Source organism: Rhinolophus sinicus, linkage group LG13 (assembly GCF_036562045.2).
Source record: "Rhinolophus sinicus isolate RSC01 linkage group LG13, ASM3656204v1, whole genome shotgun sequence".
Taxonomy (NCBI): Eukaryota; Metazoa; Chordata; class Mammalia; order Chiroptera; family Rhinolophidae; genus Rhinolophus; species Rhinolophus sinicus.
Window position 1 is genome coordinate 19,073,260 of NC_133762.1, and position 24,059 is coordinate 19,097,318.

Consider the following 24,059-nt stretch of genomic DNA (forward strand, 5'->3'; position numbering starts at 1 on the left):
TCCCAGTTAGTCAAGAGCGTTCACTGAAGAAGTGTCTTGAAAGCAAGGGATCCCAAATCAAACAAACAGAATGGGACACCTATTTTAATGGGTGTGCAGAAGCTTCCAGAAGCCTTCAATAGCCCCAAAATAGCTTCACTGAAGAATCTGTTACAAAAGGCTAATGAAAAATTAAAGACACAAGAGGCACCTAAACAAAAGACAATAAGACTGACATGACTCGTGCCACCCCCTCTATCCTGTACCTGAGTTCTCATGGCCTAATCCTCCCTCTGAACTGCCTTTCCTCTCAGAAGAGACCACTAAACACCTGCCTACTAAATAAGACGACCGAGACTGCGGGTGACCCCTCTCCAGGTATCTTTCACTCCTTGGTCAAACACCAAACTAAGGGCCATGATTAAGGAATTTTCTAAACCCAGGGATGATCCCCCAAAGTTTCCCCAAGAATTTGGAGTCTTTATCGGGGCCTGTGACTCTGGGCTGCCAGGTCTTTACCAGCTTATGCATGTGGCCCCTGGTCTCCCTTTAAGTACCAGAAAAGCTTGCAATACAGCCACTGAGCTTCTAAGAGATTCTGACTCTTCCCTGTCCACAATGACTGGCGTATCATTCAGACATGCAAACAAAAGGAGGGGCACTTTGGCTGACCTAAGGCCTAGTCGAGGCTCTCCTCCTTCAGCATTCTGAGTCCCTCACATAAACGATGTCAGCCAGTTTACTCTTGATTGTAAATGGATTATCTCCTGATATTAACGGATTGATAAAAAGGCAAAAATAGGTTGGGAGGTCACCGGGATGACTGAACTCGTAACCACAGCTGAATACTTGGAAAGGACTTTGGAACAAGACCATAAACAAAAGTCTGCCCAGCTGTTAGCCTCTTAGCTGCACAGCTTCACAGCCAGACAACAAAACAAACACCTGGGCTGCCAGGTTGCACCCTCCTAGGGGTCCATCTGAAAATGCTGGCCCCCGAGGTCAGGGTCCCTTTTGTAATCAATGGGGATACTGGATAAAAGATTCTCCTCAAAGGTCTTGGTCAAATTCTTTAATGTCAACTCAAATGCTCCATGTCGGCCCCCAGTAGAGGCCCCACAGGGGTCCCTCCGAGAGCTGACAGGACTCCCGGAGGCTCTTGGTAAACTGTGGCCAGTAATTCCCTTAAACAGCCAAGGGAAAGTGAAAATGAAAATGGATGAGAAACCTGCCAAATTCTGACAGATATCAGAGCTACACTCTCTACTTTACACCCCATTCTTACAGGATAGCCAACTCCTTGGAGGGAAGAAGAAGTTTCCATAGTGGGGGTATCTAATAAAATTCAGAGAGTTTTTATCTCGGTCAGTACAAATACTCTGGGTCCTCTCACTAAAAAACACTCCTTTCTGCTGTGATCTGTATATACTAGGTAGAGATCTTTCTAAATTCAAGGGGCTAAGACATTTTGTCTCCAAGGGAGACCTCACCTTAGAATTTCCTAAGTAACCTGAACCTGATCTTTTATGTTCCTTATACTCTATTCTTGGTATAGAAGAGGAAGAATCCCAGCAAAAAAAAAAAATCCCTAATGTCATCGACGTGCCTGGAGATGTGTGGGCTACCTTTAATATTGACACCGAGAGAATAAAAAGTGCAGAACCTACAAAATTGCAGATAGACATAACTAAACCTCCCCAATTGCCTCTGTGTCCATGAAATTGCAAAACCAGAACAGGCCCCACCCACAGAGAAGAAGACCTGACCCTCCAGGGCTGACCAGCCCCCGTAACACGTAACACACCGGTCAGGCCCATCCAGATATGTAGAGGGCGGGGTTGGCGACTCATCCAGGACGTGAGAGCTTTTCACAAAACAGTTATTCCCCATTTCCCAGTTGTTCCAAACCCGAACCCCCTCTTGTTACAAATGCCACCAGACTCAAGATGTTTCACCGTTGTAGACCCTGTGCGGCCTTCTGCAGCAAGCCTGGGGACCCCAGTGGCCAGTAGTGACTTGCCTTTACGTGGAACAATCAACAGTGTTCCTGGACGGTCAGGCTGCAGAGGTTCTCTGCGGCCCTGTCTGGTTTCTGCCAAGGGCTCCGCCAAGATGCAAGACCCTCCCGTTTCCTGCAAAATCAACCCTTCTGAGCGGGTACGCGACCTCTTGCTATACTCAGTTACCAAGCAGGTGCCCACAAAGGGTGCCTCCCTGTGTAGCAGCAGTCAGCTGGGAGAGGGCATAAGGCCTCTAAGGAGAGGCTACAGTTATCTCTGGACACTTCATTACCTCGGTCACCAGCAGCCGCTTTGTGGGGTTGGCTGGCTGGCTGGCTGACAGTGTGTCGTGCGGGAGACCCTGCTCGCTGCACCATTTGTCATGCAGGGCGGCCTGCGGGGTCTCTGCTCCCGCTCCCCACACAAGAACGCAGGATATGGTGAGGCCAAAAAGGAACACCCACGGAGCCATAAGTAGGGGAGTCATACCACTATATTCTCTCTGGCAGCACTATACTCTCACTGGAGGCTGGATCCACACTGTCCGCAAACCGCCATCCATGCTTGCCAGCCCAGCCACCATCTTCTTGCTAGCCCCCATCCTTTCTCTCTGCTAGCGTAGCCACAGCAGTTATATTAGTGGCCAATGGCTCACTGGTTACAGCTGACGGCCAACTAGCCACAGCTGATGGCCATGCAATCACAGTTGGCCATTTACTACCTGAGCCAGCACCTGTCTATGTGAGGCTGAGAGCCTGGAAACTACTTTTTGGGGTTCTGTCCCCACACAGTGGGTTCCTAGTTTTGCTCTGTCGGCCTCCCCACTGTGAACTCACTAAAATTTCGGATCCTGCATGTGTCCCTTGGGAAGAGAAACGTGTGCAGGCCTTTGTGAGCCTAGAACAACACCGAGGAGCTGCCTGCCAAGGGCTGCCTGACCACAGACCCCGCGTCCTCATGCAGGGAGCGAGCCAGGCTCGAGCAAGAACATGGCAGTGAATGTGGGCCTAGTCCTGTGACCGTGCACTTGAGTCAGTGACCTCGCTGCCTTAGGCTGTAGCTGCAGCTGCAGTGAGAACCTGCAGTGAACTCGACCCTAGGAAATGACATTGATTTACAAACTCTGCACACTGGCCAAAGTCCCCGTAATTCTGGAATGACTCAGCACTTCCCTGTAAGCTGACCCACCTGTGAGATCTTCCTGCCTCCACCCCTTTCTGCACCTGTCACAATGCAGCTCTTTTCCTCCTACTGCGTTACTCCCCCTGCCCCATCAGGGCAGGTCCTGCGACTGCTGTGAGGTGAAAATGTCCTTTTTCATGACACCCCGTCCTGATTTACAAGACACTCGTTTGACTGAGCCTGATCTAATTCTGTCTGTTCATGGGTCTTAATGTGGACATAAAAAAGGATATTTCCAAGCTGGCTTTGCTGTCGCGACCCAATGTGAACTACTGGACAGGGTCAGTACCCCCAACAAGCAGGGTTCCGGGCCCTTCTCCAAATATGCCAGAGGACAAACAGGTAATATTTAAACTCCAGCCACTCTGCCTCTGGGGTCGTCCATGATTTGAGGGTGTTACGGAAACAAAGGGGTTTGCTTACGACCACTGAGACCCCACCCCAAAGTGGACAACAAGTAAATGAACTTCCTCAAAATTGAGGCTCACACAAAAAAGACTGAAGGGGAGTGGCAGGGGAGTGGCCGGCTGACGTCCAGGAAGAGGCAGCAGCAGCAGACCCCACACAGGATGTGTGCGGCACACATGGGTGAGGTCCATGCCGCTTCTGGAAAAAGCGACCCCTTGTTACCAGACTTGGGCCACCCTGCTGTCCTTGCAACATGGCAGCAGTCTGCTCTGGAATCAGAGAAGTCATGACGGCAAACGGGGTGTAAATTTAGTGAGCACTCGGGGTACAGGAAACCCAAGACGGCCGCTCGGATCTCCAGGCTGCCTGGCAAACCCGTTTTTTGGGTTTTTGCATTCTTTTAGCCACCCTGGTGCATTTCAGGTGACTCCAATTACCATGTATCCCCGAAAATAAGACCTAACTGGAATACAAGCCCTAGCATGATTTTTCAGGATGACATCCCCTGAACATAAGCCCTAATGCGTCTTTTGGAGCACAACTTAATATAAGACCCAGTCTTATTTTCAGGGAAACACGGTATGAATAAACACTGGTGGGGAGACGTCTCTAAAACTGTGAGAGCAGTTTACCACCAGTGTCTGAACTGTCAGGCCCATAATCCCGGGAAAACTGCTTTTGTTCCGAAAGGCCCCCCAGCCTCTCTGGCCCCTGAGAACGCGGGCAGCCAGACTTCACTCACCTCCCACCGAAGCCGGGCCGCCAGTGTGCTCTCGTTACTGTGCGGGCTTTCCTGCTGGGCTAAAGCCCTCCCTGGCCACAAGGCTGGTGCCCTCCCAGTGGCAAAGAAATTGTGAAAAACATGTTCCCCACTCGTACTAAACCTTCCACAATCTCCATAACCAAGGTACCCAAGAAAAAAATTAATCCTTTCTTAGAAGCATTCATGATGAGTTCATCATTATATTAAAAAAAAAAAAATGCTGAGAACTTGAGGTCAACGGACCCCACTTCACGGGGCAAATCATACAAGCCTCAGTGAAAACCTACAAACTTCTTAGAAGTGTCACTGTCACTATCACTCTCAATCATCAGAGAATGAATAGGCTTCTCAAACGCAGAATCTCTAGACTTGCAGAACGGCAGGCATCCCTGGCCCCCGGCATCCCTGGCCCCCAGTCGTAAACGCTCCACATGAGAGAGTCACCGGCAGACCAGTATCTACTGGCAGACAACCTTCTGTGGACACCTGTCATCTCGCACTAATGGGACCAGCTACTGTAAGTCTTCAGGGCCCATCATAAGCAGCTTCAGGAAGCTTTCCAATCCTGGTTCAAAGGGTTCTACCGATCACAGTCTGGAGCCTGGTCACAGGGTATTCTGGAAACATCATTGAGGAAGGTAGCCCTCGAACCCTGTTGGAAGGGACCTCACCAAGTGCTCCTGACCTCTGACACTGCTGCCGAGTAGAAAGCACTGAGCCTCGGGCACACATCTCCCAGCTGTAGGAGGCTCCATCTGATACCTGGTCCTGGACAGATGCAGGACGCCTCCAAATCAAATCATCGAGGAAGAGAGTTGCTGGCATCCAGGTAGACTGCTCCCAGCCAAGACGCTGCACCCAGGCTTCTTACTTTAACTCAACATGAAAGTCTTTCTTCTCCTTCTTTCCTTTACTCTGCCATTGGCCTGGGAAGGTAACGCCACCACCCATATGTCCGAGGCCATTGCTAAGGGGGTAACCTTTGGGACTGCTGGATTTGTCACCAACAACTCCTACCTGCCCATGATGCTAGAGACCCCTGGTCCTCCATGCGACCAGTTTCTCCTCTACTCCCAGTCACCATAAACTACAATCCACCCCCACTGGAATTTAAAGTCCAGCTCTTAGATCCAGAACCTACAGTGTCTTGCTTTTACTTTCCAATTATAGCTGTACTTGCCCAACTAGACATAACTGCCTGCCTCCCTCGCCCCCTCGCCCCCATGTGCTCATAATTATCTAGATCAGATCTGCCCCCACCATGGAGAGGACTCACCAGCAGTGCCCATCTTTGTGAGGAATTTAGAACAACTTTGTATTTCAGACTAGAAGATCAACTTTTCGAACACGCTGGAAACCTAACTGACTCCTGGCTTAACGGGGCAAGTACATCTATTCGTGCAAATGAATCCATTAGCGGTGCCACCTTAGAGGGAGTGCTGTATGTCCCCACAGCATCTCTCTTTGTGCTGGCTGTCATTCTCCTTGGGCCTAGGAATGCCCCGATGGCTGGCCCATACCCAGGCAGTATCCCTTGGTATCTAACTGGGGCCCCCCTGTTAGACCTCACTGGTCAGCTGCCTTGAACTTATATCACTGAGTCATACCGGGTGGCGTTCCTGACTCAGTACCCACTTCCTTGGCCAGTCTCCCTGCCCCTGGTGAGAGGTGAGTACAGTGAGCGTGGCATCAGGCCCCTCCCCTTCACTCGTGAAAGTATCCAGACGTGCTGCTAAAGCAATGGCCGCCCCACAAAAACCGAGACTCTCTGGCCCAGGTTGCTGTTGATAACAGGACAGGCCCTGAGTGTCTTTTCGCTGAGCAAGGACATTTCGGTGCTCCAGCCAATGCCACCTGGCACCCCTGGATTCACACCGCTGGGGAAGTTGAGACTTCGCTGAACAAGACACTTGGCTTAAGAAAGTGACTCCTTCAGCAGGGCCTTTCTTTGACTGATTTGATTTTGATTGGTGTGGATCCTGAGGACCACGGTTCAGAAACACACCCAGACACTGGGAATCGTCCGTGTAGAGTAACCATAGCAGTCTGCTTCTGCGCTGTATTCTCTCCCAGGCGTCACGTGCATGTTTGCAGCTGCTACCCACCAAGCAAATGATCTCCCAAAGACCAGAACATCAGAGAAGGGGTGAAGAGAATGAGCAACTTCAAGAATATCAACCCAAAATCATGACCTGGGAACTCCACAGAGTCAGCTAAAACCGGGAGCGCTCAGAGCAGCAGCTGGGAGTGCAGCCAGTGCCTTACATTTTGATCACATCTGTCAGGCTGAGAGTCTGATCAAAAGGGAGGAACAGTTAAAAAAGAGACCACAGGCCCCGAATGAGCTCAGCCCCACATCACCAAACTGAGCCTTGACTTAAGTTTCAGCCGCCCCCAGAAGTGGAACCTTGAGCCCGTCAGCCTGGAATGAGCTGCTCAGCCCTAGTGCGGTGTCTGCCCGATAGACCCCCGCCATCCCCTAAGGGAATGACCTTCCCACATCGGCCCTTTGCCAGTGTAAGTTCCTCATTCTATCCCTCTGCCTTTCGTTTGTCCAGTTCCTCAGGGCTCCTTTCTGTTTGCTGCATGGAATGCTGCCCAATTCATGAATCGCTGAATAAAGCCAATAAGACCTCTGTCATTTACCGATTTGAATTTTGTTCTTGAACAACATACACAATTGAGATTTTCTCGGTCTGATGTACATAAGTATCTTGGAACACTTGCGTGTGTTGCTATAAATCTAAGTGAAAATAGTGTGTGCTGTACACAGCAGTTTTGAGATGAGTGTCATCAGCCTGCCCCACTACCCCCCCCCCAAACACACTGTGACCCTAAACCCTCCTTTGTGTAACTTCTGGTGCCTCCACTGCTGCACCGTGCTGTAAATAACCAGCCCCCTTGCTCCCACCTCGCCAGCCTCCATCAGCTCACACTCAGCCCCCCCCCAACCCCCTTTATCCTACAAGGAGCAGAAGCAGCTTGAGCTGTGCTTTCCATCCCCACAGGCATCCCACGCACCCAGGTGTGGGTACCAGTCCCGCTTACCTGGGGCAGCAGCAACAGCACTAGGAGAAGCTGCAGTAACCTGTGGACTCTGGCGCTCATGTCCGCAGGGGGGGAGGGGATGCCTGAGATGTCCCTGAGCGTGACACTGACAGCCAGCCCTCTGGGCTGTGGTCTCACCCAGAGCCAGGCACTGTCCTTTCCTGCTAGGAACTGCTCCTCAATCACTCTCCGGTCACTTTGTCCCAGGGGTTCTCATCTCAACTTTCTCCTCCCCTCTCCCTGGCTGTTTTGTGTGTATCGGGGTGGGGCTGGCAGAGACTTAAGCTTTAACCTCCGAAGCCAGAAGCAGTTCCTAGGAAGGGAGTGGACAGAAATAAAAGCACCCTAACCACACGTGCACACAGATACCAGCCGGAATCTGACCCAGGGAGTTAGGGCTCAGTCACGGGACCATGAAACCAGCAAACTAGCATGTGGGAAAGCGGGGCTCTGTTTCTTTGTGTTTAGTTTCTAAGTAGGACAGCCAATGATCTCTTTCTGTAGCAGAATATTTTAATGACTATTTCCTATATCCCCTCTCCTTTGTAACAAAAGAACTGGAAAAGGACTCCAAGAAAGGATAACTTTATTAATGAGGAGAAAAAAAAAAGAGAGAAAGAAAAAGAAAAAAAAGGAACCACCTTTTACTTTCCAAAGCACTAACAATCTTTATCCTAACCATGTCTTGGGGCTGTGGGATTTACAGACTTTTTCAACCAAAATCTCTCGTAAGCTTAGATGAGTCTGTCAGAGTTTGGGATGAAAGTAGGAGGGAGGGAGGATGGGAAAGACATTCCCTGTGAGAGGGTCTCTGTACCAACCCGAGGGTCTTGCATTAGAATTCTGAACAAAAAGGACAAGTTGGGATCCTACTAGATCAAGTTTAAAACAAAATCTGAGCTCCATAAGCCCGGTTACCTTACCATATTCCCTTGGTATCACAGTACCTGGTTTAAAATAGTAAACAGTTCTTCAGCAGACGAAGCAGGTGTTGTCTAAGTGTACGTCCATAGCTCTGTGACATGTAATTTGAATAGTTTCTTATCGTAGTCCATATTAATAGCTTATTATTGAAAAGAGTAACAAATGCAATTTTAAGATCTCTAATTTCCCACGCATGAAGAGAAGCAGAAGAATAATTATTGAATTTACAACTTTGTGTTCATTTTCAAAGTGGATATTTTTATTCCATGGTAGTGATTGAAAAACTGGATTGAGTTAGAATCATTAATTCAGAATTTATACATCAAGTAAGCTAACCATGTTGAATGTTTTTTGGGGGAAATAAAGACGCAGGTTGAACACCCTCAGTGCTAGAACGATGCTGAGGATGATAATAATTGAGCCAGAAAGACAGTGTGTTGAGTTCCAAAGATGGGGGGAGGGAGCAGGGCTGGGGAACGCTAGTGAAGGGTTGGTTACATTTACTGTAAGTTGAAAGAAAGTGGTGTTTCACTATATTAAAAACAACCACATTTTCAACATCCTCAAACATGTAAAAGTTGGCAAGAAGCCAGTTTCCCACAAGGTAACCCTTCTCAGTGAGGCTGAGTGAGGCTGTGACTCCCTGGGCTGGTGACTTGGGGCTTCACCTGTGGCATCTCTTAGGTGAGTCTGAACTAGGGGACTTTCGGTTTCCTCTAAGCTTCTCCCACGCCAGGGTTCCTGTGTCCTTAGAAGTGCAGTAATACTTTGCAGCCACGAGGTGGCAGCTCCCAGCTCCGTGTAAACTGATAAAATGAAGAAATGTGATTGCTTGTGAGATAAAAATTACTTGATTAAAAGGAAAGTATGAGCTGCAATTCATTATATAAACTCAACATTCTCACCTTGGGTGTAGAGAGGAGACCAACCAACTGCAAGCCCTCAGGACTTTTTTTTATAACGATAAACACAGCCGGAGTGCTTCTAGGAAAGGATGGATTTTGTCCTGAATTACCCATGTCAGCCAAGGTTCCTGCAAACGCCAGGCACTCATTGAGTTTCCTTCAGGGTCGTTGTTCAACACAACGTGACCACGTTTATTTGTCATCTTTACAAGGAAAAGTACGTTGCATGTAAAGTTTCGACTTGCCCGGGAATTGGTGAGGCAGGCCCCTCAATGAGAATGGAGAACCATGAAATTCACCACATTGTAAAAAGAGACACCAGACACCCCAGGACTCACTCATTGTGTCACCCCCAGCCTGCGTCACCGCCACCCACTGCAGTAAGGACTCAGGTGGGGCTGGAGGGTCCGCTGCCTCCATGTGCCTCGTTTGCATCAAGAACTGACGCTATCCTTCCCTGCTGGGGAGGGATGGCTGCTTTCTTTCCACTTCGGGAAATCAATGGATTGGGTTTTCCAGTGAATGGAATAGAGCATTAACAGAATCACTGATAACGAATGAGGGCGACTGCGAGACTGAGAACCCAGCACACATCCCACCTTGGATCTGCTTAGACAGACGGTGGACTGGCTGACCGGGCCCTGTGCCCAGCTGAGAAGAAGGGAACCGATGGACAGCGGGGCTTAGAAAGGATAACGCTTCCTCCATTTGACATGGATGGTGGAGACACAGAAATTCTCAGGTGAACGTCAAAGAAGAAAGATGGTTGGGCCTGTACCTTCTTCCTGAGCGATGCTGCCTGGTGGGGAGGTGCAGGACACTACACATGGAGAAAGGTCCAGCGTTTGGACATTTGGACGCAGTGACCACAGTGGTGCCAGCCTCAGGGAAAGCCAAAACGAGTGGCCTGGTAGAGAAGGAGCACTGGTGCTTTCCCGTTATTTGTCCTCTGAGTCTGCCCTGGAGGAACCAGAGCCCAGGAGAGGGAGGGGTGGGGGATCCCAGGAGCAGACCTCAGCCACGCCCTCCTCTCCGGCCACGCCCTCCTTTCCCAGTTGGGGTGGCAGGTGCAGAGGAGGGGGGACAAGCCCTGCACTGCACACACAGCCCAGAAGCCAGCCTGCCCTGGAGGGGTGGAGATTACATTTAAATCGGGTTGGCATTGACAACTTACACTGGACTGGTTTCACTGACTGAGAGCCTGGGAAAATGCCCACGATGGAAGTGAGGTATTGACAGAGCAGGGTTGAAAACTCAGATTCGGAAAAAAATTGAATCATTCATATGTAGTCCTCCACTGGAGGTCTACTCATAACATTAACTTTCCAGTCAAATGATTCTGAATTCAAGGCCCCCTTTCTTCACAGTCACAAGAAAAGTTTAATTTCTCAGAATTGTCTCAAGGAAAGAAAACCAACCCCCCCCCCGCCCCCCCGCCCCCCCCCCCCGGAAGGCTGTGCTTCCCCCCAGGAATGGGCACGTGGTTCCCAGCAGCCCAGCTCTGCCGTACTGAACAATCACCTGTGAACACAATGTACAACCAGTGACCTGGACGCCCTGCAGAGGGATGGAAGGCAGGGCGCCAGGTGCCTGGAGGAGGCAGGAGGTGGAAGGATGGACAAGGCAGAGAGAACAAGACGCTAACTGTAGAATCCAGACAGTGAGCGTGTGGGTACTCACTGTACCATTCTTCCAACTTTTCTGTATGTTTAAAGATTTTTATTACACAAAGTCGGGGGGACTTATCAGAAAAATGAATTTGACTCTAGCAGTGACAAATCCAGGTTATTATTAAGTGTAGTTTTGCCTCAATCTCTGATATTGTGTATCTAATTGTACCCCAATATTTAACATGTGTAAGAGCTGAAGGTTCTTAGACTCTGCGTGAGAATAAAATAATTTATTTGTATGTATCTCCTGATTTATTTTCAGTGACGAAGACCTTTTTGTCTCTTCTGTTTTGATGTTTTCGTAGTCACAGAGGTTGATCAGAAAGTGTAGTTCTATATGTCTTAGTATTTTGAGTCAGCCACCAAGAGCTGGCCAGAAAATATCCTTTAAGAGATTTTAATCTCTTGCCCCTATTTATAATAGTTATAGATGAGCAATTAAAGGGTAAAAAATGCTGCTTGGAGTCTTTTTAATTTTTTGCAAGTATATTCTAATGCTAATAATATTGATAGAATCACCAAGCTCTTGCTTCAGTCAGTCATGTACGTAAATGTTTTTACGCTCTTTTTGGGAAGGAGAGGAAGAGAGAGAAGTTTGAGACTGTTTTGCTTTATCTTCCCACGTTAAAGTCCTCCTGTAGAGAGAAGAACATATACTTCTTTTTTTAATTAGAACGTCTTCAATTCCACTCGGTAGGTCTTTTATTTCATTACTGTGTGAAACCTACGAGGAATGAAAAAACAAGATGGAGTCAGCACAGCTAAGCTAACTTGAAATGGAGACTCTGTAGTCAAGCTGGCAAAACTGGTTCAGGCCAAATGGTCTGAAGCATAAGGAAACAATTCTGTTTTACTTTACCCTGGGAACTTACACTTTTGAACTTCTCAGTCATGTGTCCATGCCTGGAGATCCATGAATTCCCGTAGACAGCTACCCCTCTGAAGGACTTAGCAAAGAACGAAGCACTCAGGAAAGAATGTTCTCGTCCTGAAATGCTGACCCAGACTATCACCATCTGGAAGATCACTGTCTCCGACCAATCCGGAGACTGGGAATCTGGACTGTTCTTCTGAAGAATGTACTTTTTTACAATAAGCACTCTCAGCTTTCCGCTCTGGAACTCTCTGGGGGTTTAGCTGCTAGTGTTTTCCGACTCACAAATCTCAAGACCCTTGAATAACACTTTGCCATTGATTTCTAACCCAAGCCTCCCAACTCGGTGCTAGGTTGACAGCGATAAGTAAAAAGCATTTCATTCCAGTATTTAGAACATTGAACACCTTAGGAAAATAGCAAAGCTTTCCTTGTCTTCCTCCTTACTTTAGGAAGGCAGACATCTCAAGAGAGATGGGTTTAGCAGAAAAGCTTGGTGAGAGGTAGGGGGACCCTTCTGAACCTGGTCAAAATACTGAAGTGAATGAAAGGGCCACCAAAGGCAGAGTGAGTTTTCCACACCTGCAGTTTAAAAATAGAAGCGTATGAATGTAAGAAAAATGTGCTCCAGGAAAATGTGTAAGAAACCTCAGGTCCTTAGCACTCACTTGTACCACAGATTACCAAAGGCCATAAATCATGCATTGGCGTGACACATTCCTGAGGCAAAGAGCCAGCCAGATGCCTTTAAGCCCTGGAGAAAATAGACATACATAAGGCAAGAGACTTAGTGGCCAAAGCTCAAAGAGGAGACTGGTCCACCCAGTGAAATGCTGTCAGAGCAGTCAGTTCAAACTTGCAGACATTCAAGTGTCATAAAAGCAGTTTTCTCAAAATTTAATCACCAAGACTCTTGTTAAAATGCAGATTTTGATTGGGCAGGACAGGTGAATTTTTCCCTTTACCCTTGCAGGGGAGGAAAGATAATTTTACCTTTGCCCTTCTAGGTTCTTGGCCCCACCTGTAATAAAAGACAGATGAACAGGAGAACAAACAGAAGTTCAATAACACATATCCCTCCTGTATACTTGGCAGAGACCCAGAGTAACTTCCCCAGATGGCCCAAGCCACGGCCTTAAATACCATCTCCAGCTCAAGACTAAAGCAGATATTGGTGGGGGTTGGGAGGAACCCAGTTATGGGAGTTGGGAACCAGGAAGAGCATAGTAAAAGAAGGTATGGTTGCTATGCAGACTTGAGTCCATGCCTGAATAAGATTAGAGGGGATAAGAGTTTCTAGAGATGTAGTCATCCTGCAGGGAGGGAGACCCCTTACAAATGGAGATTTCCCTCATAAATGAAAGGTCTCTAACAAAAGGGTAACTTCTACTCAGTTTTTAGAGCTTCTCCTGTGTTTTCTGTTTCTTAAAAATAATCAGCCTAAAATAGTTCTTATACGAAAGAGGCATATTTTGGGCTGGCAAGATCCTGCTCCCCTCCACCTTCTTAGGGTTCTGTTTGGCTGGGCCTGAGAATTAAGTTGACAGAAGCCAGATGAACAGGAGAAAAGTGTACCAATTTGTTAAATACTGGTTTTACGTGACGGGAGCCTTCATAAGGAATGAAGACCCAAAGAAATGGTGAGACTTACTTGCTTCTGTAACTAGGTTGAACAGAGAGAGGCAGTTGTGGAAAGTAAGTGATGCGAGGAAGCCAGAGGAAGAATTATTTTAACAAATGAAACTTTTGTAGAATTCTCTTGGTCTCAGCTTCTTGGCCCTGATGATAAGAATGTTACTTTCTTTCTGGTACAGGGAGGACACCTTTCATATAGGAATTTCATCCGCTTTTAAGAAAAAGAAGAAAGGTAGGAGTGATTTTTCTTGTATTTGCTGTTTCTCAAGTGACTTTGATTTCAAATAGTCAGCATGCAGCATATTTTGGGGTGTCGTCCTTCACATTCAGTGTGTGAGGGGTGGGCTCACAATCTGAGTAGCATGCCAGCTGAATGTAATCTAAAGTTAAGCATTCCTCATTACTTTTCTTTAAAATATCATTCAAGTGAGGATAGCTATACTCATGACTATCCCATTTTTTAAAAATTCCATATATATTTCCCAGTGTGATCAGTTAATTCCTTCAATAGCAAGTCGCTGAGGACAGGGATAGTCAAATCGTATTTTTTGAAACAAGGTCTCTGAAGATTTTTGTAAAGTACTGATTTATGTTACTTAGCTGAGTGAGCACTGTTCTTTGCTAGACAGTGTCTTAGGATGTTACGGTAATCAAACTAGGAGGTCACTTGACTGTCGTGCTTCTGATACCTTGGGAGCCTAGTTAGCAAACCAAAATCCAAGCCAGATCAGTTCCTGCCAATGTTTCAAGTGTAAGAAGGACAGCCAATCACAACAGCCAACTAGCCTTTTCCAAATAATGCAACCTCTTAGGCTAGAGACAATCAAATAATTTCCTTGCTTCTGCATCTTCTCTCTAAAATCCTTGCCCCTAGCTCCTGTCTGAGGAGTGTACCTTACCACTTCTGGTTCAGCGCTGACCGATTTGAATCAATTTTTGTTCAAATAAACAAAATTTTTAGTATGCCACCAGGTTAACTTTTCACAATGATATGGGGATGTTTAGTGGATGAAGGGATACTTCACCTGATGACATTGGACAAACCATTTAATTCTCTAAATAAAGAACATGCTTTGTGTCTGAAGTCAAACAGTCCTTTTCTCTCCCATTTCCTTTTTATTACAATAAAAATCTGTTCATTTGACTAGAAGGTACTAACAGTACAAATTCAGTGAACAGGCTTAGTCGCCACCTCATGGGTAATAGAACAGCAACATTCAAAAACAATCAACCTTTTTCCATACAAACTAATGATTTAAAATCTCTAACATGGTTAGTTTTCAAACTACAAAAGATAAATATACATACTGACACACACACACACACACACACACACACACACACACACACACAAAACCCCTGTTAAAAACAAGACAATGGGTCCACAATGGAGTTGCTTATGCTACGCCCACTTCATCCAACTGAGACTAAAGTCTCAGCTCTCCCGGAAACGGAATCTTCAACCTGTCAGTGAGGAGTGGCCTGGTCAGCACTAATGAGGTCAACCACCTGATAGGCTCCTCCCTGCCACACCCACACAAGAGTGACTTGGCAGTAACCAACCCGATTTGAGCCAGTCTAACTTCCTTGTCCCGCCCCCTTCTGCCTATAAAAGTCTTTCATTTGTGCAGCGCCTCGGAGCTCCTTTCTGTCTGCTAGACGGGATGCTGCCCAATTCATGAATCATTGAATAAATGAGATCTTTAAAATTGACTCAGTTCAATTGTTTACTACCCCCAAAATTATTTTTTAAACTGCCACTATTTGGTAGACTCAAAAGAACGCACCTCCTCATTTAGAAAGAAGAAGAAGAGTTTAGAAAGAGGAGCAAAGGGCCTTCCAGAACGTTTGCAGCAGTAGCTGCTCAAAACTGCCATCTGCTAACCACGTGGCTTCATAGAAAGAGACACTACTGGTTTCTAATGAAGGCGCCAGTTACTTACATTGTTACTTTCATTTTATTGAATTTCCATCCCGCTTTCCTAACCACTCATCACCTTTAGGGGGTGATAAGAGGAAGAGGGACTCAAGAAATGTGCAGCCAGTAACGCTTCTCTAGTACTGTTGTCAGGTATGGTGTTTAATATTAAGAAAGGAGTTGGAACAGAATTTCTTATTCAGCAGTTCTTAGAAATAACCAGAGAGAAATAAGACAAACCCTGAAAGAGAACTGCATAAAAAGCAAAGCAAAACCATACCAGAAAAGTCCAGACAGTATTTGTGGGCTGTTTAATTGATCTCAAGGAAGGAAAAATCCGGATCCACAAAGACTTACATGTATCTATTTTATTACATACAAAATCAGCATACAATAATTACTTTAACAGCAAATAACATACATGCTGAATACTTCGAGGCCGCATTGAATGCTGTTCTGTACAGGTACACAAATAAATAACGAATATAGCCTCTCTCTTACCTTGAAATACAATACCACAAGAGTTTTATATTTTTATGTAACTAATCAAGTTAATGAACATAAAGGAAAGAATAGGCAATATTTTTATCATGTAAGGTAGCATTCTTAGGTCATCTGGCAACTAACCTAACAGGCCGAAGGATTGTTACAAACCATCTTCCTTTTAGCTAAGAGCTATCATAAGACCAACGATAGCTTCTCCACCATCTTTTTGTCAGGGGCCACCAATCCCACCCCATTCAAGTCAGTTACAAACCTTCAACCAGTTTAGTCATTAAAGTTTTGAGAAATCATCTAAACCTAAATAATTGTAGATAATACTGATATATTTTTGTAGTTCATCTTTGTACATTTTTAATCTTTTCCCACGAACTGATTCTAAGCCTGAAGTAGTTCTTCTTACATCCTCTAAGCTTTCTGGTTATTACTTACTTATTTATTTATTTACTTTGGATTGTTTTGATTGGTTTAACTGCAACTTGTATGTAAACAACTCCCCAGAAATGACAGGCACTTCCTAGAAACACAGTGACTCATGACACTAGGCTGGCAGGACGCTCAGTGGCTTAGACTTGAACTGAAAGAGTTCATGACCTGACTTTCCAGTGTCGTCTACTTGAAAATGGCAAGCTCGGTATCTGGGGCATTTAGTACATGAAGCTGTGTTATGTGTGCATCAGAAACCATCACATTAAAAGTGTGCTCAGTTCGGTAATGAACTCACACCCTTCGTCAGCTCTGATCCCATCACAGTGATACTGGTTAAAGTAAACCATCAACTTGGAGGCAAAAAAGCAAGCCAGCAAAGTCACTTTTTAAAACTCTTGCCATGTGACGTTAATGACTGTTCCTCAAATTAAGCAACCAGCTTCAATTCAAAGAGCAAGGAACAAATGCAACATCCGAGGCGTGGCCTCACAGTTTCTTAAGCCTGATGGTCTTCAGCTCAGACACACATATGGCAAAGCAAAATAAACCACGTCAGCCTCAACCTGCAAGGTCTCCAAAAGCACCCACACAGATGCATTCCTGGGACAGGCAGAAACTCCGCGGGAAGCCTTCTGTGTTACTATCAGGAGTACGGGTGTGTATAGAACCTGCTTATAGAGTCATGGGCCCTGCAACATCAAAGGAGCTGAATAAAAACCAAGCAGGGAAAGAATCAGGAGCGAGGTGCCAGCTGTATCTAAAGGACGGATCCGTCTGGTCCCAAGAGCAGGGCTGGCAAGAATCACATGGGGTGCCGTCAGGGAGCAGAGAGGACAAGTCGGGGGAGCAGCATGCTTTCAAAATCCAATACAGACACTGGGTACAGAAGTTATGGTGTAATTGGGAACTATGGAAATAATGCCTCCTAGATACACACCTTTCCTTCACATAAAAAGGTGTGAGATCTTAGTGTTAGAGCTTGCTTTCTCCAGTAGGGTGGTGTGACAGAGAAAGAATACAAGAGGGAATCTCTAAAGTCTGGGAAAAAAGTCTTGGAAGAAAAAGATTACCATAAAAAAATTGTATATGTTATATAATATGATTAAAATCAGATTTTAAAACAGGATCTTAATATTTAACTTTTGGCCATTATTTTAATTGTAAACATATCATGTCTTTGGCTGTTAACTTGGAAAGCAGCTTGGATGACGTTGACTACTGAGTGAAAAGTCTGCAAGCTATTATATATTGTCAAATTAAAAGGGCCAAGTTTTTCATTTGCCCCAAACGTGAAAAAATAGATACACGTATGTGAAAAAAAATAGAATAATCGTTCAAAGGGATAAAAGGAGCTATAGTCATTAAAACATTCTGTGCAGCAAGAAGTAGGCAGAGGTTTTCAAGTTATTCACGATAATGTCAACCGTAATCTCAGCATAACTACGGGGACGCTTAGATGTTGCCTAACTGCAGTTCACTGAGAATTTAGTTAGGAAACCATAAGCCCAGTGAGGATGCTAAGAAGACCTTCGGTAACTTCATTCATATCCACCTGGTCTGGAACTGCGTCCTCCCTTCTGCCCTCAGCGAGATGACATAGTTGCTCCTGTAAACTAGAGCACAGCATTGTCTTGACTACAGACAGCAGGCTCCAGCGACAAAATACTGTTGACATGCAAAGTGGTTCCGTGCGTTCCTATCTTATTATAGGCTCTTCATTTACAAACTCCAAAAGGTGGTTTTCCTGTGGCTCCCCTTCAGAGAAGCTGCACATGCCAGAGATTTTAGGGTGCCAAATATTTCACACTTACCCCCCCACCAAGCAACAGCATGTTTATACCCACTGACTCCCCAACCGGACAAAGTCTGCACTCTTTTCTCCTCAGTTGAAAGAACACCAAAATGGACCTCACCACCAGCTCTAAATTTAAAATGCCTTTTTTTTTTTTTAACTCATGTCAAGAAAAATGTATGAAAGCACTGGATTGCGTGGTCTATAAGGGGCAAGCAGCTTCGTGAAAAGTGACTTTGCTCAAAATAGATGCTCCTAAACTTGGAGAAGAGCTGGAGCTGCTTCTGGGGGTGAAACGGACAGAACTGCTGCTTGAACAGTTTCTGGTGAGGATGCTGACAGCCCTCACCATCTCGGACGTTTTGGATCCTACACCATTTAAAACGGTATATTCTATACTATATTTCATCTAGTTATATACGGTGAAAGAGGGGAGCCGAAGGGTTCTACACGGCTGCCTGCTGTTTCAGAACTTTAGCTGACTCTTTCCCCAGAGAGTTGTCACTTTATTCCTTTATGTGGCACAGACCCTGGTTAATGTTTATCTAAAGAGCTATCATTCGCTTCAGACTAGCAAGGCTTGTTGAAAGACACCTTGCTTTGAAAAGAACCCTGGTGGGGGTGGGATGGACTAAAGAACCAACCAGCTACTGAAAGGCAGTCACCATCAAACCCCTGAAAATTCACAGTATTGTAACTCGTGGAGACCCTCCACCACTCAGGGGTCTGCAGGTCTCCCCAACTCGTCACTTCAGAGGTTATTTGAATTTATGTGTGCTTTGCTTCCCTCCGTTTGTTTTCAGTTTCTTCTCACTGGATAGGGTGGCATGACCACAGTTATGTGCATTTCCCTTTTTCTTAAGGTTTGCATATGCTTGTGTCTTGCAGGCCTTGTAGCAGTCCCCCGCGTCCAGACCCAAGGCTGACTGCTTGGGAATTCGGATGTTGCCATTGCTCTCCATCTTAGAGCTGCTGTCACTGCCAGACAGGTCCCAACACTGCAGCCTGCCACCCCTCCCGGACTTCTTTTTCTTATCCTCTGTCCTCATGTCCAGGGTTAGCTTCTGAGGACACAGTCTGCCACCGCTTAGCGCGTGGAGGGGCTGGGGCGGAGTCTCAAACGTGTAATAGGACGGGTGCCCTTCTTCGCGGTGAAAGCCTTTCTTCCGTGAAGGCCCTGACTTGGGGGCCCCTTCCTGGTGGGGCCTGGACAGGGCACTGGCCATCAGCTTGCTTCTCCCGGGGCTTTTCAGAGCCCCTGCGGTCCCAGGCGTGGCGGCCGCCTTTGCTCTGGCCCCCTTTCCCCTTTCGCCCTGGATGGTTTGGAGCTGCAGCCACTCGAGCTGAACGAGCCTATGGATGTACTTGCCCAGCAGGCCCCCTGTGCGCGGCACGGCCCCGGCTCTGCGCTCGGCGTTCAGAAGCACAGCCATGTCCCGCAGGTCCCAGGAGCGGAAAGGCGGTGGAAGGAAGTCGGGGTAATAGTAGTCCCGCCTTGCATGGCCCGGGTCTGGGTGCAGATCGAAGGAAACCGGGTCGATTTCTTCCGCGCGAAGATGGAGCTCGGGAGGCGTGAGGGGAGAAGGAGGGATGGGAACGCGCTCCGAGTCAGAGAGATCGCTGGCACTGTCCCCATCAGCGTCTTCTGTGATGAGTTTCATTGACTGAAAGTCAAGAAACAACTTGTTCCCGGAGGCCCCCTGACACCTGGGACCCGCTGGACTCCGGTCGGCTTTTCCTGTTGGGGAAATGCTTTCCTCAAGTTCATCGTCAGCAGCTGGGGAGACACCTACACGGATGCTTTTCCGCTGGGAAGAAACAGGGCGGTCCTGGGGTCTGCTCTGCCTTTTTCCAGAAGAATAAGAACGTGGCGCTTTGTTCCAAGATGGGCCAGCATTCATAGCGCTGTGAGAAATAAAGCGGATTCTCGGTGTCATGACAAAGACAGGTCTGCCTACGATTAAACAAGCGATTAGTTGTACAATCCCCTACCGTGTCCCCCGGAAAATAAGCCCTAGCACGATTTTTCAGGATGACATCCCTGAACATAAGCCCTAATGCGTCTTTTGGAGCAAAAATTTATATAAGATCCGGTTTATTTTTGGAGGAACATGGTAGTGACTACAGGAAAGGGTGAGGCCTCTATACTCCTGGCAGAGTGAGGACTGCGGACAAAACAAGCTCCAGAACCAACCATCTTCCACACAATCCTCTACTTAAGAAACCTAATATAATACAGATGCCGGAAGCCAATGCATAGATTCTATTTTATATCAAATATTAGCATTGAGGAAAAACACTAGTATTTTTTAAAGTGCTTATGTTACAATTTTAGACCATGAGTTTGGAAACAATCTGTCAGAGAACTCAGTCTGTTCTGTTACTGATGAGCAGTGTTTACTGACATTGATGAGCGACCTCCACGGCTTTCTTTTATATGCTTATTTTAGATGAAGTGTAAACAGCATGTAAAACCCAAGTTTTATAGAACTTAATCACTAATCAGTGGTGAGTCCGAGCCAACTAAAATCTTAATAGGAAAAAGTGTAGCATATATAACCTGTGCCTTGATCCAAAAGCTTACTAAAGTGTTTTCAAGTTGGGGACAGACATAAGAACCCTGTATTTAAAAGAGTAGAAATAAAATCCTATGGTGTCTTTTGACACAGTATGAATGAAAAAAATAGGGTTAATCTTGAGAAGGGTAAAGAAAAAGACTGAATACTGTGTGGCCATTACTAATAGAGCACCTAATTTTTTCTGAGGTAATTTATTCCGAGGCAGGATCTCATATCTGAGTTGAAAATATTTTCTTTTCAATTTATTTGCCAAGTACATAGCATTTCAGTAAGATCAATAATACTTCTCAGTAACATAAGTCAGATGGGATAAAAGGAATAAATGGTAAATATGCTTTTTGGAAACCTCAGAGGTTCACTTATCCAGAGGTTTTCACCACACTAAGCAATTATTTGAAAACGTGTTACCTCTTAATTCATAACTATGGAGGCTATTAAATCATTGCCAATATCATAACATGTGCTCACTGAATGACGAAGAAATGGATGCGGGAACCGCCGTTATTTAGAACTCATAACGATCAGTGTTAAAACTTTTGTTTGTCTCTAGGTGTCAGTGTGCATCCACAGAAATTAGTATCCCTTTTATATAAAGGGACGCTAGCATCAAAAGATGATTAAAGAGCTTACCCAAAATTGTAGACTCTGCTAACAGTGCCAGAATTATGACCTCTGGAACATTTACCACCTATTTATGTTTAAAACCATTTGCCCACTCACTTCTGCTAGGTGAAAAATAGAAGTGTATAGTTCTTATTCACAGACATTATTTCATTTTCCAACCACACACGGTCAATGTGGAGGACTGAGGCAATACGATTTCACAAGACAAAGAAATTGCATGAAAACTACTTGCTTTTCTGATGAGACTCATTCACCCTATTCCCTTTCTTGAAAAAAATCACATGGCTGATCGTCATCTATGATTCGATGGACTGTCTGAAAAACAGACATGTAGAAATAAATACCATGAACACATACAAGGAACAAACAAACAAACAAACAAAAAACAACAGAACACATCTAAGTAGGATTCTCCTTCAGAGTTCACATCACCTTTTTTGTAATGCTTGAAATATTCTTGCTCAATCTGTGGGAAGATGATGACAGCTGGGGAAGTGACTTCTTTATTCTTCTTCTATTTGGAAAGGGCTCCTCACCACCGGAACTAGAAGCAACAGAACTCTGTCAGTAAGTATTTTTTAAAATTCATTTTAAATTCTAGTGGACATACAATATTATATTAGTTTCAGATGTACAACGTAGCGATTAGACATTTATATACCTTACGAAGTGATCACCACCGTAAGTCTAGTGCCCATCTGGCACCATAAATATTTATTAAGATATTGTTGACTATATTCCTTATGCTGTACTTTACAGTCCCGTGACTAATTTTATAACTGGCAGTTTGCACTTCTTAATACCCTTCACCTTTTTCACCCACCCTCCCCCATGCCCCTCCCATCTATTGAGCATCAGTTTGTTCTCTGTATCTTCGAATTTGTTTCTAAATACTGAACACTTCACAACTGTGTGAATTTGCAAGTGATCCTTCCCTAGGGCTGTGCTAATGTCTGTATGGGTCCGATTTTAGTGTATATGCGAACAAAGCAAGCAGTGAGTATTGGTGGCACATGGTCCTACCACCAGTATTGGGCTGGTTTTCACTTGTTTGGTTTTAAATATTCACATAGTATTAAAATATTGGTGGGGATATTGCCTTATGTTTACAGTTTAATTTTTTTTCTTGTTTTTCACAGTGGATGTTGGATGCAAGATCATACTACTATAAATGCTGTGACTGGATTCATACACACACACATACACTCCCTGGAACTAACAGGTTGAGGAAACTTGTGAGGGTTAATAAAGGTCAGGTGTTACTCCAAAACTCCCATGTCCAATCATTCATTCATTCACGAATAGAGGAATGCCTGAAAACTAGCAGGATCGTGCCCATTCCCTGCTCTCAAGGAACTTAAACTCCATTGGGGAAGCTCCCTTTCACTTCACTGTCACATCAACCTATTAAAAGATTATCAATATATTAATATATGTCATCTTATTTCCTTGTGAAATTTTGTTGACGGGTGCCACACAGTGTTGATACTCCCTCTTATTTTGAGTGACCTACTAAAACTGCCCTAATTCAAAAGAATACTTTGGTAATAGCCCCTGCTTCTATAAAATGAGAAAGAGAGGGAATTACAGATTTGTATTTAATTCCTGAAACTTGGCTGCATTGCTTTTCCCAATAGGCGTTTATGCCTTTGTAGTCAGTTTACAAATGATGGTAATAAAAATCTCATATGGGCTCCCAAAATTAATGAATTATACCACAATCAACAGTTGATTCATTTTAGATATACAGAATGTTCTTTACCAACCCTCTTGCATTAGTTTGGTTTTCTTTCTGCTTTGTCCCTCTAGACAGTAAAAAGGAACCCTCTAGAATTTCTGGCCCCAAACTCGTCCCTAAAAAGTGAACTTCCATCTTTTCACTTCACAAAGCCAGTGACATGAGATGCACGCCTGTGGGGTCCTGAGGATGCAGAAAACAAGCACCGGTTTCCCTGATGGTTCGCCCTGGAACAAAGCTAAGTCTGAGATTCCGGCTACAAAAATGCTTCACAAGCGCCAGAGGCGGATTAAGGGCAGCTGCATCATCCATCATAAAATATTAACTCCTCACCACACCTTCCTCTTTGGCACGACGCCAAGGAACTGACAGCAGCAGTACCGCCCCCCTCCACCCCCATGGGAATTGGCTCGTCGTCCCGGGCGGCAAAGCATTGTGGGTGATGTGTGGACAAGACCGTTCTCTGCGTAGCGAGGCTCCCCGGGTCCCGCCGAGGGTCCGGGTTGCAGTGTCTGCGCCCAAAGTGCTGGCCAGCCTAGAGGCTTAAAACGAGCCTAGGGACCAGCTCCTGAAAAGGCCAGTTTTTGCCTCCCCTCCCCCTTCCCTTGCCCCCAGTAACCCAGAAATCCAAGGACCCGCAGCATGCATTTTCCTTGTCCTCGGTTTGTGCAGACGCAGATATACGATCGATAGGCGCGGGGCCAGGCAGACGCGGACAGAAATTGATCAGACCTGTTTCGCGATCGCGGAGGACACGTGACCAGGCCGCCAGCCTTCCTTCCCGGAGCTCAGGCCGGGAGGCCAGACTGCGGTGCGCTGCGGCAGGGGCGCCGGAGGGGGCGGCGCGGCGGCGGCGCGCAGCTCCGCGGGGCTCCGGGACTGCGCTGGGGCTGGCGGGAGCCCTCGCGCGGGCCGCGTCACGAGGGGAGGGGCGGAGGCTCGCCAGGAAGTTGCAGCGAGACGAGTTATAGCCTTGTAAGTAACGCAGCCGACAGGGAAGGTGGGAGGGGCCGCTCCAGGAACGCAGGCTTCCCCTAAGAACCTCTAAGGAAGCAGAAGGAGGCGCCACCCTGCGCTCCCGGAGAGTGTC

At 46.1% G+C, this 24,059-nt stretch overlaps 2 protein-coding genes across 4 annotated transcripts in view; both read right to left on the reverse strand.

The window, feature by feature from the left end:
- Window positions 1-7,648, reverse strand: part of CDH26 (cadherin 26) — a 38,989-nt gene extending 31,341 nt beyond the window's left edge. The window contains exon 1 of the mRNA XM_074317674.1: window positions 7,381-7,648. Coding sequence (XP_074173775.1) covers window positions 7,381-7,440 — 60 coding nt within the window. The 5' untranslated portion in view covers window positions 7,441-7,648. The remainder of the gene's footprint in view (window positions 1-7,380) is intronic.
- Window positions 7,649-15,656: 8,008 nt separating this feature from the next.
- Window positions 15,657-23,841, reverse strand: FAM217B (family with sequence similarity 217 member B). 3 transcript variants are annotated; one of them, XM_019757159.2, is made up of 4 exons: window positions 23,702-23,841; window positions 21,664-21,775; window positions 21,464-21,546; window positions 15,657-19,933 (listed from the first exon to the last, which is right to left on the reverse strand). In XM_019757159.2, the coding sequence occupies exon 4, from the start codon at window positions 19,927-19,929 to the stop codon at window positions 18,787-18,789; it is 1,143 nt and encodes a 380-aa protein (XP_019612718.2). In that variant the 5' UTR covers window positions 19,930-19,933; window positions 21,464-21,546; window positions 21,664-21,775; window positions 23,702-23,841; the 3' UTR covers window positions 15,657-18,786. The 3 variants fall into 3 exon arrangements, with proteins under 3 accessions (XP_019612718.2, XP_074173301.1, XP_019612720.2); XM_074317200.1 differs by having other exon boundaries at window positions 15,657-19,978; window positions 21,460-21,546; XM_019757161.2 differs by lacking the exon at window positions 21,464-21,546.
- Window positions 23,842-24,059: the final 218 nt, after the last annotated feature.

What these genes read in the sequence shown, in the direction of transcription:
- FAM217B (XM_074317200.1), bottom strand. Translation starts at nt 21,527, where the DNA reads ATGACGATCAGCCATGTGATTTTTTTCAAGAAAGGGAATAGGGTGAAT. An exon ending in GAGTCTCATCAGAAAAGCAA is followed by an intron (nt 19,979 to 21,459) that starts GTAGTTTTCATG and finishes AATCGTAGGCAG; the next exon opens with ACCTGTCTTTGTCATGACAC.